The 15,618-nt window shown below is 43.3% G+C and overlaps 1 protein-coding gene across 1 annotated transcript in view; it reads left to right on the top strand.

Moving 5' to 3' along the window:
* Positions 1-800: 800 nt before the first annotated feature.
* Atp8a1 (ATPase phospholipid transporting 8A1) overlaps positions 801-15,618 on the top strand; it is a 187,102-nt gene continuing 172,284 nt past the window's right edge. The window contains exons 1-5 of the mRNA XM_051165287.1: positions 801-915; positions 1,885-1,999; positions 3,504-3,603; positions 4,545-4,643; positions 10,687-10,732. Coding sequence (XP_051021244.1) covers positions 828-915; positions 1,885-1,999; positions 3,504-3,603; positions 4,545-4,643; positions 10,687-10,732 — 448 coding nt within the window. The 5' untranslated portion in view covers positions 801-827. The remainder of the gene's footprint in view (positions 916-1,884; positions 2,000-3,503; positions 3,604-4,544; positions 4,644-10,686; positions 10,733-15,618) is intronic.

Genomic DNA, 15,618 nt, shown 5'->3' with positions numbered 1-15,618 from the left:
TTGCCCCGGTTGACGAGGCTTGTCTTCCTCAATCTCTGCCTTCTTATATATTGAGGCAGGGTCCTCCCGTTTAATCTCAGAGCTTGGTAGTTCATCCTGTGTAGCTTGTCTGCTGGCCTCTGGAATCTTCCATCTCTGCCTCTTGTGTGGCTGGGATTATAGATGGCCTTGCTGTGACCACTCTGCATTTGATTTCTGAAGACCTAAACTGAGAGCCTCATTCTTGAAGCACTTCACCAAATGATCCATCTTCCAGTCGCTGTGTGAAATTCAGTTAATGACAGATGTAGGAGACGGACCTTGTGTTGTAACTAAAACAGGACGTGGCAATAGACAATGACTGTAGCTGAAAATGATATTTCTAAAGCGGGGGGGGGGGGGGGGAAATGGGTGTGACTGAGCCTACCTCGGAGCTGTGACCTTCAGGACTAGGAGGGTAAAATGTGCCTCTGATCCTGGAAGGCTCTTCCTGGCTCCCTGCCAAGCAGAGACTCAGCTCCAGGCCGCCAGCTCAGCATGCAGAGCCCTCTTTGAACTGGCCTGAGTGCTTCATCAGCGCCATGTGGGGTCCATCGCTACCTTGCCTGCTGTGGTCCTCCTTGCTCCACTTCTTAGCACCGCAGTGGGTGCGTCTCCTGCCCCTGCCCTATCTCTGTCCCACAGGCAAGTTCATCTGGGCCATTTGTCCCTAGCTCCTGGCTATCACTAGCATCTTTATCAGCGGGCGGAGAAGCTTCAAACCGCTCTTTTGTCATCTGTGGCCTATTTATTGGGCAAACACATGTTTTTGAGTGTTGAGTCCCGGCTGTTTGTCGACCTGTGCGGAGATGAGTGGCACACCAGCTATGACTCCAGGCAGCTCCTATTCTGGTAGGGGGAGACTGATTCACAACCAGAGAGCCAGAAAACCCCCTGGTAAGTGGGGGAGGGGTCAGTCCACATGGCCGCCGACCCAGAGCCCCTTTGCTAGCGTTAGCAGTGCAAGACACTTCAGAAGGTCACATGTCAGCAGGTTTCATGAGAAGAGTCAGCACTGAGGATCTATGGAGTTTTCAGATGCAATGTTTTTGTCGTCCTCTCCCTGCACTTGAGGAAGAGTTTAACTTAATTCAACGCAGTTTGTTTGCTTGATTAATTGTGTTTGTGGTGCTGGGGTCACAAGGTCTTCGCAAACAGCCCTGCTGCCCAGTTTTCACTGGAAAATAACAGTGGGCCATTTAAACTTTTTCCTGTTCTGTCAGTTTTCTAAACTGCATGATTGATTGATTGATTGATTGATTGATTGATTTTGAGGTGCTGGCAGGCTTGCTGGGAGGAGCACAGTGGGAGCCGTTGCAGTGCTGTAGTGACCCTGAGGTGCCTTAACAGTCTTGTGGTGATGTTGAGAATGAAGTCAGGAATCTTGCTGTTGGACCATTGGGAGGGTTGCCTACCTAAACCTTCACGTTTACATTTCTTATTTCCATCCAAAAAGAAAAACAAAAACAAAAATATTCAGTATGATGTTTACATTTAAAAATATTTTTCAGATTTTTTTTTGAGTTTTACTTAAAGTATCACATAAACTCGTCTAAAATCATTGACTTTGGGATATCTTTTTGTGAGATGGAAGCGACTAAGTGGGACTTTTTTTTATATAGTAAGGATGAATAAATATTATTGTTTCTGAAGGAGATCATTTTCACATCAATATTAAATGGCTTCCTTAATAAAAATGTTGTGTGGATTTTACTGTTAGTTATAAAAGAAACACCCAGTAAAGGGGAAGCACATGCGTCTTGTCAGGTTTCCACATTGTAGAATAGATTTGAAATGTGGGTCTGGTCTGGATACAGACAATAAAGGGCAACGCTTCTTGTCCACTAAGGAGAGTGTCTCTTTCAGGTTATGAGAAGACAGATGATGTTTCAGAGAAGACCTCACTGGCAGACCAGGAGGAAGTGAGAACCATATTCATCAACCAGCCTCAGCTGACAAAATTCTGCAACAACCAAGTTAGGTAGGAAGGGCTGGGGAAGGCAGGTATGGGAAGGAGGGGGGAAACGGGTGGTAGGAAGGATGGGAGGGAGGAGAGTGCCTGCCAGGCTTTGTTCCCCCGCACTCCACAGGCAGAGACAGCCCGGTCTACATCAGTTCATAGCCAGCCTGGTCTACAGAGTGAGTTCAAGGACAACCTCAGCCAAGTAGTGAGACCTTGTTTCAAGGGGTGGTAGGAAGAGGGGCAGAGAGAGGATTGGAGGAAGGGGTGGCTGGGGGGACGGAGGGACTGAGTGAGGGAAAGTGCTTACAAGGAGCTCTCTGCTCAGTTAGGAGCGCCTGTTGTTTCTCCATTGTCTATCCACAGGAGAAATGCTGGCTATGGTGTGACTCACGGTGGAATGTTTTTTTGCCTAGCATTTATAAAGTTATGGGTTCAGATACCAGCATCTCAAACGAAAATAAAAGGAAAGGATAAAAGCAAAAATTAAGACCCCAGATATAGGAAGGAGCAGAAGGGAAAAACACCCATATTCTAGGAACTTTGAATAGTCAAAGCTGCCCCTGGGAAGTTGTCGTCTCTCTAACCCTATTAATGGAGTGGCGTATTACTTCTGTATGCCAAGTTTTAACATCTTGGGAACAACAAATTTTTGTAACTCTACACCAAGAAGTTTTTGGGGGGTTGGGTTTGTTTTAGCTAGGGCCTTAAAGTGTGGGTTTTGCTAGTTGTAACACAGTGTTACGATACAGCCTGCCTTGAGAATGCTTTCCTTACTACAGCTCTTGGGTTTTCCTTCCAAAGTCATGTCAAGATTCTACGTAAGACTAGGTTCTGAGTACCCTTGGACGCACGAACACCCCAAGTGCTAGCGTGGTGTTTCCCCCGGGGGCAGATTCACCCTATTTGAAGTGTACTCAATTTAAAATGAATATTCACAGAACTGCAGGTCCGATAGTCCTCTCTTTGTAGAAGAGCGTGCGTACATCTTGAATCCCCGCCTCTATTTATTAGCAAGAGGAGAGCCTAGATGTAAGGCAGTGTACATGTCTCACTGATTCGGGACAGTGTGGAGTCCTCACCATGATCCCAGCATGGCCATAGGGACAGTGTAGTGAGAACAGCAGCAGCCGTGGTCGGCCCGCTTGTCTCACACGGTCTGGCCTGGCTCAGAGGCTGATGTTTTTCTGTTGATGTGTTAGCGCACTAGCTTATCTACAGTTGCTCTTCTTTGCAGGCTGCCCCTAGTGCCCGCTCAGCAGGATAGCTGGCCCAGGAGGACAGACAATGCTGCAGAGGCCACCGAGCCTATACAGTTCAGTCTTGGCTGTCTACTTCGCCAGCTCCTTCCCCTCTTTTTCACTTGCGTTAATGATTCCTCGCTATGGTTTCCGAATTTGAAACTGTGAACAATTCCTGTCATTCGGTTACTCCTGTGGTGCGGCGGGAACGGAACTTTGAAAACATCCGTGCTAATTGTTGGACGAACTGAGCTTTACGCTTCTTTTTTATTTTTGCTTTCTAGCACTGCGAAATACAACCTGATCACATTCCTCCCAAGATTCCTCTATTCTCAGTTCAGAAGAGCAGCTAATTCGTTCTTTCTCTTTATTGCCCTGCTCCAGGTAAAGTTCCATCCATCCCTCCTCCAACCTCTGTCCAAAGCCAAGTGTGCAGGAAGTAGGAAACTGCTCTGTTAAATCCTTCGCCAACCCCCAGAGGCTGATAGAGAGGCAGAGAGATTAGCTAGCCTTACTGCATTTGCACTGCAGTGTCAATGGAGGCAGCAGCAGCTGCAGCAGCGCATGCGCACAGTGTCAGGCCTCCTCAGCCCGCCCCCAAGCCTTTGGCTCCACGCTTACCCAAATATTTGATATGCTCTATAAATGCTATGGCAAGAAGGGTTCGTTTCAGGTGTTGAATGGAGAAGAGACCTAAATTGTCCATTTAGTTTTACCTCAGTGGAAGTATCAATACTGAGTGGCTCAGCATAAAATTATCACTTACAAAAATGACCACTTAAGTTAGTTGTTATAAGTGTTTTAAGGGGAAAATGTATTTAAAAAAAAATATGAATGCTCACTATTGGCAAAAGAAGTTGAAAAATGCAGCAAAACTTAAAGAAAAGTTAAGTATTCCAGCACCAGAGATAACTAACTGTTCTTAAAACTGGGGTGTGTCCCTCTAGCCTTTCTTATTTTCTGATCTAGATAACAAAATAAACACTATTTCATAATCTGACTTATTTGTATTAGAGCATGTGGGCATTTCTACAGATGTTTATGCATTTCTAAGTCATTGTTTTGATGGTGAGATGATTTGCTATGTGCTACTTTGTCTTTTTTAATCCTACACTGTGTTAGCTCGATGTGCTGTGTGTTTATCATAAAGTCAACTAGTTTACTCTCCATATACTTCCCCCAGCACTAGTAAAATCAGCGCGGAAACGTTTAGAAAACTCTGAGATGTTGCTCTTTCAGGTTGTTTGGTTGGTTTTTTTGTTTTGTTGGCTTTTTTTTTAATGTCTGGTTCTCACTGGAGTTACCTTGTCTTCTTTCTTATTCAGCAAATACCTGATGTGTCACCAACAGGTCGCTATACAACCCTGGTTCCTCTCTTATTTATTTTAGCTGTGGCAGCTATCAAAGAGATAATAGAAGACATTGTAAGTATTCAACTTTTCATAAATATTGACTCAAGTGTATGTTAAAATATTATTTTCTTAAGATATTTAGTTTATAGTACATACCCCTTAAAATGCCTATTCAACTTAAAATGAATAGAATTGCTTTTCTTTTCCGGAAGTCAATTTCTAACAGATTAATTTTGAGGAAACCTTGGTGCAGTTTATCTTAGGTTTATCATTTATTAATAAAAGAAATTATTTTAAACATAGTAATTGGCATGAAGAGAAAATTGCATTTGAACATTGTTTCCAGTTATTTGAAATAATCTCCAAATTAAATATAAATGAGGTTTTATTTGTACTTTTGGTTCTTAAAGTTAAATATTGTGCTTTCTCCTTTATTAGATGGCTCATTCTATTTTAGGATTCTGAGTTTCCTCTTAATTTATCTCATCTTACTGAGGGAAAGTACAAAGGAAGGGGATGCAGGCGGTCTGGATAAGACCTGATAGGCTGTGGTCAGCTGATGGGGGAGGAGACACCCTCCCCTCTCCCCCTCTACGGGGATAAGGTGCGAGAGGGAGGGAGGGGGGGGAACAGGAAGATAAGAGCGAGGGGATAACAATCGGGATGTATTGTGGATAAACTATAATTTTAAAAATTTAATTATTCAAAAAAAAAGAAGAAACTACATGAACAGAAAAAGAAAAAAGAAAGGAAGTAACAGTAATTTGCTATTTTTAGTACTCTGTGGTAGAAAGAGGAAGTCAGTTCTCCTGCCCCCTGTAAAATAAACTCCCCCAAATAACTTTAAGCCTTCTCCATCCTCTACTTTAATTGTCTTATTTGAGGAAGCCAATATCGTATTTTATATTGTGGCCTTTTGATGCTTCCTATTGTTTTAAAAATACTTGTTCACATGTCTAAAATGGCCTCCCATTGGGCTTTAGAAGAGTCAGGTTTGGGGAAAGGGAGGCTTAGGAACCCTTTACCCATGCAGAGCCTCACAACGGAAGTATTACTTCTGCAATGGTACTTCATCACTGAGAGACAGAGACAGAGACAGAGACAGAGACAGAGACAGAGAGACAGAGAGAACACAGAAGCACATGGCTTGCTAGAACTGAAGTCAGTGGACCTGAGCATCAGTAGCTGCTGGGGCTACTCTGTGTGGGTGTGCCTAAGACACAGTGGTCACCTTGATTGGTCACATTCTGCTTGGGCCTGCAAGCTGGAAAACTGAAGGGATTCCCTTTCCTTAGTGTGTGTCTGCGCGCTTCCATTCCTTAAGTTATGGCTGAGTTTGTCAGCAAAGCTGTAAGTTCTCTAGCTGTACCATCTACAGGCTGTCCTTCAAACATACAGTAAGTAACACTGCGTTCAAAGAGTATTTTAAATAGAGAATAGTACAATAACTGGGTATCATTAGAAAGAAACTAACCAGACTCAACAGGAACACAAGGAAACCTCTTAGATGCCTGTCATCACTTATGATAAAGATTAGGATGTGTTTAAACTTTGTCATGCTGGTAACATACTCAGTGTGTCAGTGGCCTTATGTCTGTGCCTGCTATCTACTGATTAAAAGAAGCTATGGCTGCTAGATACAGGCAGAGAGCACTCTTTTCCCTGTAGCCACTGGGGATGCAAACGGAATTAAATCTCTGCTGGACAGAATGGTAGGGTTGGTTCATTGTAGCAGAGAAGGTAGAGGGGACAGATGTGGCACTTCTCAAGTGTGCATGCCATCAGTGCCGCACAACATCTGTTTGCAGGTGTTAGAACTAATGGCGTGAAAAGGAGACGATTTCTTCGCATCCATGTGGGTCGAGATGGTTATGAAGCCTAGTTATTATTTCCACCTCAGAAGTAAAACACAACTCACGGTCTAGGAAAACATTTATCCTATGTTAGCATCGGTTTTACATTTCTAGAACAAAATCAAAGACTTGTCTACATGTCAGGTTGAAGACTTATTTTTGTTTATTTTTTTGTGTAAACAAAAATAACATATATACATAGCTGAAATACTCTGAATTGATGGAGACTTCTTTACAAAATCTTTATCATAATGAATGCCAATTCTTGTAGTGAGAACCAAAATTACAGTTGTCTATAAATAAATTGGTATTCAGAGCCATAAAAACATTCCCCCCTCCATCTCTCTCAGAAAATGATTAAGCCTAGTAGATTTCATTCATTGCAAAATGAACAGTTCTTCAGTCTGTGGGAGACAGGTACCAAATGCCAGGCATCTGCTACCGAGTGAAAGAAGTCTGAATGGAGCTGGCTATCTATTAGGAGAGCCGGACAGGAAAGCAGTGGCCAGGCTGGCTCTAGAAGTCAATGAAGCATGTGATAGCCTTAGAGGCATGACTCAGGCATAACAAGGGAACAGTAAGTGTCACCTAGACTGGCAACATTCAAAGTCCCTTTTCACCAGAGGACAAAACATAAGTTGGAAAAAGAGCAGATTTTTAGCAAGCCAGGTAGACTATTCTAATAGCTGGTAAGAAAAATGAAGATATTAGACCAACTGGTGGTATCAAGATGGTGAGAATTGTTAAAAGGAATTCAGTGCATATTTCAAAATCAAGCTGGCAAGATTTGCCACCACCCAATATGCTTCATCCCCTACTTATTTGTTTAACATTCTGTCTCTCAGCACTCGAATGTCCACTCCATGAGCCCACGCAATTCGGGCTCTTCTTGTACATTGCTGTACTTTCAGGAATATTAGTAGAGCCTGGGACCACAGTGAATGCTTAGTAAATAGTTAATTAGCAGAGAAAGAGGTGCCAGATAAAGTGACAGGGAGAGGAAAGTGCACAGTGGCTTTTAAGTTTCTGATGTGTGAAAATGAGTGTATGTGGATTCTTGGCTCCATATCTGGCCTGCGTGACAGACTACAGGGTGGGAACAGTTCAGGGCCCCTTTGAACCAGAGACGGAGAGCAGGAGGGGAGAGGACATTGGGGTGGGGAAACTACAGGCAGCCCCCAGTGATAGTGTTGGTGCGAAAGAGTTGAGCTAAGTAAAGGCTGTCGGAAAGAAGTAAGAAAGCCTTGATTAATCTCATCTCTGAAGAAGGGACCAAGTGCACGTGGGAAAGGATGCCTGGGAAGAGAAGGGTTTCCTGAACAAAACGTATGAGTCTGTCACTTTCTTGGGCAAGTTACATCATCTCTCAAGGACTCAGCTTCCTTTCTTATAAGTAGAATTTAACATGTTACTTTCAGTCTTGTCAGAAGAATTAATTTTTTTTCCTTTAAAAAAAATCAGCATTGTGCTCTTAAGTGTCCCAAAATTCATAACCCTGTTCACAGGACACCATTTATTGATAAACTTTCTACCCAAAGTGGAGAACAGTAAACTTCTTACCAACTCTCTGTGATACGGAATGGATTTTGATTATAAGACAGTAACATTGGAAATCAGATAATAACTATATTTTTGTGAACTTTTAGCTTTAGAAGGAATAATGATACTGTTATCACAGAAATGTAAATTATACTTGGAAAGTTAGAAGCTGGACTCTTTTGTATTTCTAACATACTTGAGTTTGGGGGGCTTTGGTTTCTTTGTTTGTTTGACACACTGACCTAATGTATTAGGTCGGGGAAGGTTGAAGACAGAGAGGCTCTGGTGTAAGAATTTTTGGTAGGCTGAAACTAATATCCAAGGCCACTTTCAGTTCCATAGTTTCATTTCTTGCTTAAATGAAATGTTTCATTGATTAACTTCTATCTCTATCAGTTAGAAGTCTAACCATTGTATCTCATAGGTGTATACAGGGGACCATAGCTACACCTCTTTTTACATCTAAATTTACATTGGACTTAAAAAAATTTTTTGGACCAAAGCTTATTTTGCATTCCTGTCAATTTTTTTGTAATCCTTATTAAGAAAGAAACAACAACAAAATATTTGGAGCTTTACAATTATATTTTTCTGTTGTTAATAATAGAAGTATAAAAAGATTTAATTTTTATTTCAAATCATCTTATAGCAAATTATACTTTACTTTTGGAATCAATAATATTCCCATGAAATTTCTTCACATTTACACATTTATTAGTGAGTAGTTTGCCCTGAGAAAGACTTGCCGTGTAGATATGTAAGAATCATGCTCCACAGTTCCTCACAGGGAGGCTTCAATGCTGTTTGTGTGGTGGGCAGTTCGGTGACTGGGCCTCTGGTGAAATGAGTCCACGTCATCTTCCTGTGGATGAGTCCATGCTGTCTCCGTGTGGCTGAGTCCACGTCATCTTCCTGTGGATGAGTCCATGTGGATGAGTCCACGTCATCTTCCTGTGGATGAGTCCATGCTGTCTCCGTGTGGATGAGTCCACACTGTCTCTGTCCATGAGGATGAGTCCACGTCATCTTCCTGTGGATGAGTCCATGCTGTCTCCATGTGGATGAGTCCACGTCATCTTCCTGTGGATGAGTCCATGTGGCTGAGTCCACGTCATCTTCCTGTGGATGAGTCCATGCTGTCTCCGTGTGGATGAGTCACGTCATCTTCCTGTGGATGAGTCCATGTGGATGAGTCCACGTCAATCTTCCTGTGGATGAGTCCCTGCTGTCTCCGTGTGGATGAGTCCACGTCATCTTCCTGTGGATGAGTCCATGTGGCTGAGTCCACGTCATCTTCCTGTGGATGAGTCCATGCTGTCTCCGTGTGGATGAGTCCACGTCATCTTCCTGTGGATGAGTCCATGTGGATGAGTCCACGTCATCTTCCTGTGGATGAGTCCATGCTGTCTCCGTGTGGATGAGTCCACGTCATCTTCCTGTGGATGAGTCCATGCTGTCTCCGTGTGGATGAGTCCACGTCATCTTCCTGTGGATGAGTCCATGCTATCTCTGTGTGGCTGAGTCCACACTGTCTCTGTCCATGTGGATGAGTCCACGTCATCTTCCTGTGGATGAGTCCATGCTGTCTCCGTGTGGATGAGTCCACGTCATCTTCCTGTGGATGAGTCCATGCTATCTCTGTGTGGCTGAGTCCACACTGTCTCTGTCCGTGAGGATGAGTCCACGTCATCTTCCTGTGGATGGATGGATGGTTTTGGTATGGATGGATCCTTACTCCACACGTCTTAGACACAGCTGTGGCTCAGGGCAGCGCTGGCTCTACACGTTTCTCTTGGGAAGTTTTTTTCACTAAGCGTCTTGAATAGCTTATTTTTCTCAAATAGAAACCTTAAGCACTTTGTGTATTTGTTCTCAATTCTCACAGCTAAATACAAACTTGGGCTTTCTATCATAGGGTCTTTGAAATAAAAAAGGGGGGGTGTAGTTACACTCAACACTTTTCTGCCTTATTACCTGAGTCAGGTGTGTCTTTCTCTGTGCTGTAAGTTTAGACAGAAGCTGCAGGAAACCTCCAATTGAACTACTGAGGAGAGACTGGCCCCTGGAGTGGCCCCTGGACACAAGCTTCTCACCTTTCCTCTGGCCTTCAGTTTCTTTTTCTTACACTTCTAAAAATCTTCAAACTCAACTGTGTCAACTTAGACAAAAATCCCCCGCCTGCTCACTATTTGACTTTGTGGGTGCAGCGGCGAGGGCGAAGACTCGACTCTATTCCCACTAGCATCTGTTTGCACTTGGTGGTGCCGTGGAGCAGTGAGGGCAAAAGACTGCATTAAAAGTGGTACACGTACTTGGAGGACGTACTCAGCTTAATCAGATAGTGAGTTTCACAAAAAGCTGAAAATACTGCAAACCATAAATGATAATTATTATAGATAATTCTCTTGGGCAATCTCCTAAGTGAGTTATTTAAGCAATAGACGAAATCCGATTTTCACTTCATTTTTTTTTCTAGTGCCATTAAGATGTTATTCTACCTGTTTTCTAAGAACTTTCTGGGGACTGTGGCCCTGTGCTGCCAGGGAGGAGTACTGGGTGAGGGAGTTGGGGATGGTCTGACAACACCCACAGCTGTGAGTGGAGAAAGACAAAAACCTGGAGAGCACATGTTAAAAGGTCTTTGTTTACTTGGGGCACCACTTTACTTTATGGATCTCACTCACTTTTTCACTGAAGTTTTTTTGTTTTGTTTTGAACTTTAGAAACGACACAAAGCTGACAATGCTGTGAACAAGAAGCAGACACAAGGTAGGAGCTTTATATCTTTGTTTTTTCCTTGTATGAACCAAGTTTGCTTGATGTCATATCCTCAAACTTTTTTTTTCTCCCTCAAACGCTTTACTTGAATATGATTCAGTTGTAAATACTCTATTGTATTGAAATTTTTTCTGTTCCAGCTCAGACTCCTTCTTACTTTATTAGCAGGCCACTTGAACTCACCGTGAGAGTGATGCTTTTGAAAAACCCACATTTTAACATACCTGGGTGCCTCCTAGCTATGTGTTTCTAAATGTATTGTTAATAAAGTCTATAGGCTTTTTTTCCACTGTTAAAAACTATAAGATGCCTTTACCTTATTTGTGAACAGTGTTGGCTATTCAAGTAATCTAAAATTATCTGAGTTATTTCCTGCAGGCAGATGAAGTTAGCCACTGAAATAAAGCACGAGGTTAAAACCAGGCCAGCTGCTGAACGGGCATGGTGTTTTCACACAGCCCTTTTCCTTTTCTTTTTTTCTTCTTCTTTTTGATGTGGACCAAACCAAAATGACCTTTAACATAGGCAAAGAAGACCATGTCTCTCCTGTTTTTAAAAAGAACTCAGAACTTAGTACCGGGCATCTTACACTATCCCTGAGCTCGCTCCCATGGAGAAGGGAACCAGGTGTCTTCCAGCCTCACCTAGTCATTAAACCCAGTATTTATCGCTATTCCTGTGGGGACGCCCTATGCCAAGGGTTCTCAGCCTGTGGGTTGAGACCCATCTAGGGTTGTATATCAGATCACCTGCAAATCCAATATATACATTACAATTCATAATAGTATCCAAATTACAGTTTCGAAGTAGCAATGAGATAATTATATGGTTGCGGGGTCACCGCGACATGGGGAACTGTGTTAAAAGGTCACAGCTTTAGGAAGGTTGAGATCCACTGCCCTCTGGGAATGCACCCCACTTCTTTACCGCTTCCTACCAAAGATGTCATTGATAGGATTTGTACACATTTGAGGAGGGCGTGTTTATTATCCTGAAATATTTAGGGTATCTACTGAAATATTAATTACTTGGGGATATAAGAGAAGATCAAATGAGAACTTTAGCTTTGAAGGGCTTGCAGCTTGCTTGTTAAGACGCACAGATGTGAGAAAAGCATGCGTAAGTACAATATTAAAGATCTGGGTAGAGATGAAGGATTGGCCTATGCGTTCTCAATGACTCATTAGATTTTTGTGGCAAATAGTGTTTCCCTTGTGCAGTGCTGCGAACCCCAAGAGGGAGAAAATCCTGAACCCTCTGAAAATCCTCCTGAATTGTGGGTGGACTGTGGACGAAAAAGAGATCTAGGGATAGCATTTTGTCTGTGGGTTGAGTAGGAAAGGGAAGAGAAGACGCCCAGGGAAGGAAAGGGGCGACTGGGTTGCTGGACTGAGCTATTATTAGAGTGTCAGGTATCCAAAGGAGAGTCATCCCAGAGGGAAGCAGACACATGATTTACAAGATAGGCTAGGATCGTATTTTACGAGGACCTTAAATGCCAGGCAAAGAAGATTCCAGCTTCCCTTGTGAGTTCTCAGTCACTGCAGCTGAGGTTTATGAGCCGTGTTGGATCAGAATGGAAGATGGAAGGATTGCAGGAGAGGGATGCAAAGCTGCTCCAGGGTTTTACACACGAAGAGGCAGCCACACGGATGAAAGAGAGACAGCTGATGTTTTGGGTCCTGGTTTTTCTGTCCTTGCGTTTGTTGTTGTGTCGCTTTAGAACGTTCAGTGGAAGCTTTTGAAGTACAATTATGCAAATATCTTTTCTAATGCCTGGCGTATCACGGGTGGAGGGCTCTAGTTTTGGGTGACCGGTGACCGGTCATCTGTTGTCATGGCAGTGTGATTTTAAGTCAGCTCGCCTTGTGCTGGAGGGATGCTGATTTCTTACACACCCACTTACCAAAATATTCTTTCGTGAAAGAACATTCTTTGTGGGTTCTCCGTGGGCCTCTTTGTCTTCTGCCTGGCCTTACAGGATTATCTCGCTGTCTGGAAATGAAGATGAAACACGTGTGAGGGAAGGCTTGCTCGCTCAGTATACACAGTATTAAGGGCCCACTTATCAAATGAAACATATGGACTCAGCTACAGAAACCAGGTTAGTCATCAGAATCCTTGGAAATCCTGGATCCCAGAAATAAGGTTGATGCTAGAAGCTGTTGGCTGGCATCTTCCTATTTACCCTCCGCCTAGTTTGAGCAGTGGTATTCTTGGTTTGGCAGATGATCAGAGATAACAAACATCTTTGAACAGGATGCTGTTCGCTGTCAGATAACTCAAATTACTTAATAGGCGAGCCATCTGTTGTCATTAGACCAGAGCGGAATTCAATTTGCCTTCCTGAACCGAGGCAGTGGTCGGTGTGTACGAGGGGGAGGAGGGCATTTATGACAGGAAGTTAACTTTGACAGAGATTTCAAATAGTAAGCTTAGGTTTTTCTAAATGTTTGCCAAGACCACATAATGCACAAGAGGATGCCTTTCACTCCGATGCCGCGAGTCTCTCTTGGGTATTCCTACTCAAACAAGCGTTCTCTCATATTTTGTGTTAAGACACTAGGAAGACACTCCCCGACCCTGTCACCCTAGTCAACTCTAGCCTAGAGACTTCAGAAACAAACAAACAAACAAATAACTTATTTCTAACATTTTCAGCCATTTAGATATAGATTTGTTCCTGTCTGGCATTTCATTTTTACCAACTAAATTACAGAGCTTGGCTCCAACTCAGAACTTTACAACTAGGGTTACATTTGAGCTTGTCCTCAGTGTTTTTGGAGAAAGGCCACCTTTTGCCTTTGAGATCCATATGTTGGTTAAGCAGATGGCTTAGTTGATATGGCAAATATAACATATCTTATTTTCCAAGAACCTAGTTTCAGAGAGGGGATAGAGGATAAATTGATGCTAAGAAGTTTGGGTACCCATGAGTGTCTGGGTGAGCTTCAGGTACCCATGAGTGAGTGTCTGGGTGACCTTCAGGTACCCATGAATGAGTGTCTGGGTAAGCTTCAGGTACCCATGAATGAGTGTCTGGGTGAGCTTCAGGTACCCACGAATGAGTGTCTGGGTGAGCTTCAGGTACCCACGAGTGAGTGTCTGGGTGAGCTTCAGGTACCCACGAGTGAGTGTCTGGGTGAGCTTCAGGTACCCACGAGTGAGTGTCTGGGTGAGCTTCAGGTACCCACGAGTGAGTGTCTGGGTGAGCTTCAGGTACCCACGAGTGAGTGTCTGGGTGAGCTTCAGGTACCCACGAGTGAGTGTCTGGGTGAGCTTCAGGTACCCACGAGTGAGTGCCTGGGTGAGCTTCAGGTACCCACGAGTGAGTGTCTGGGTGAGCTTCAGGTACCCATGAGTGAGTGTCTGGGTGAGCTTCAGGTACCCACGAGTGAGTGTCTGGGTGAGCTTCAGGTACCCATGAGTGAGTGTCTGGGTGAGCTTCAGGTACCCATGAGTGTCTGGGTGAGTTTCGGGTATCCATGAGTGAGTGTCTGGGTGAGTTTCGGGTACCCACGAGTGTCTGGGTGAGTTTTGTGGTCCCTTCTTCCCAAACAGCAATGGTTACTTTTCTTTAGACCTGATTGCTGCTGTGGGGATGTTTGTACATGGTAGACAGGGACACTGCAAAGGACAGATCCTGCACTCTGTGTGTGGTGTGTGTGTGTGTGTGTGTGTGTCCATCCACCAGAAGAATGCAAAGGGACAATAGAGGCTGGAAGTGTAAGAAGCTTTCCTGAGAATTCATGATCTGGGGTGAGAAAAAGGCTAAAGGCAGTATTGTGTGTGTGTGTGTGTGTGTGTGTGTGTGTATTTATATCCTTGTGTTCTCTACTGTTTTACAGGCACTAATCAAATATTGACATGGTGGAGCTCTCACACTTCCTTAACTCCACTGTCAGTCATTTGCTCATCACCGTGGCCCCAGCTTCACCTCCCGAGAACACAAGCACACTTTTATCACTTTCATTATTCAAAGCACCAGCACGTGGCCATTCTTGAGTGCCTCGGTTTCCCTTGCTTGTAAATTCGCTTCCTCCTCTGATTTCTTTCAACCTCAGTTTTTCCTGTACTTAGACACGCACACGCGCACGCATGACAGGGAGTCTCCCTATCTTTCCTGAACTGGGTTGTTTTTGCCAAACTCATGTCTGTCGATGATACATTTATCACTCTTACTGTAATGTATACACTGAATACAATCCCTCACATGAATTATTATGGTGGTTCTGCTAGCTCTCTTTTAAATTGTAAAGCAATGCTTTGGTTTTCTATAGGATGCTATGAAATTTTCAAGTAAAATGACTGTCTCATGTAAAATCATAACACAGAAGACTGGGAAAAGATAGAGCTTGGGTACAGATTAAGATAGTCGGGGTAATTTATAATTTCCTAATGAACAGAAATGCAGTTTTAAAACCCCAGGCTTGGGCATACTCCCCAAAGGATGCTGTGTGTATGTATGCCCAGCAGAGCCGCCTGCTGACCGCCTGCCTTGGTCCTGTGGTTGGGTGAGAGCTAACATTATTAGTTTTCATAATAGCTTCTCTTACTGTGATAGTGCCTACTTAGTGAAAAAATATGCCTTTGTCTACTGAACTTTTTCTGCAATTTAATTTTGTAGAAAATACAACGTGAAACCTTTTTTTTTTTTTTTTAAGATTTATTTATTTATTACATATACAGTGTTCTGCCTGCACCCCAGAAGAGGGCATTAGATCACATTATAGATAGTTTTTAAGCCACCATGTGGTTGCTGGGAATTGAACTCAGGACCTCTGGAAGAGCAGTCAGTGCTTTTAACTTCTGAGCCATCTCTCCAGCCCAACATGAAATCTTTTAACCCAGGTACACTTGGGGTTTTTTTTTTTTTT

This window comes from Acomys russatus, chromosome 22 (assembly GCF_903995435.1).
Source record: "Acomys russatus chromosome 22, mAcoRus1.1, whole genome shotgun sequence".
In the NCBI taxonomy this organism is placed as follows: Eukaryota; Metazoa; Chordata; class Mammalia; order Rodentia; family Muridae; genus Acomys; species Acomys russatus.
This window is presented reverse-complemented; position numbering and strand designations above follow the sequence as displayed.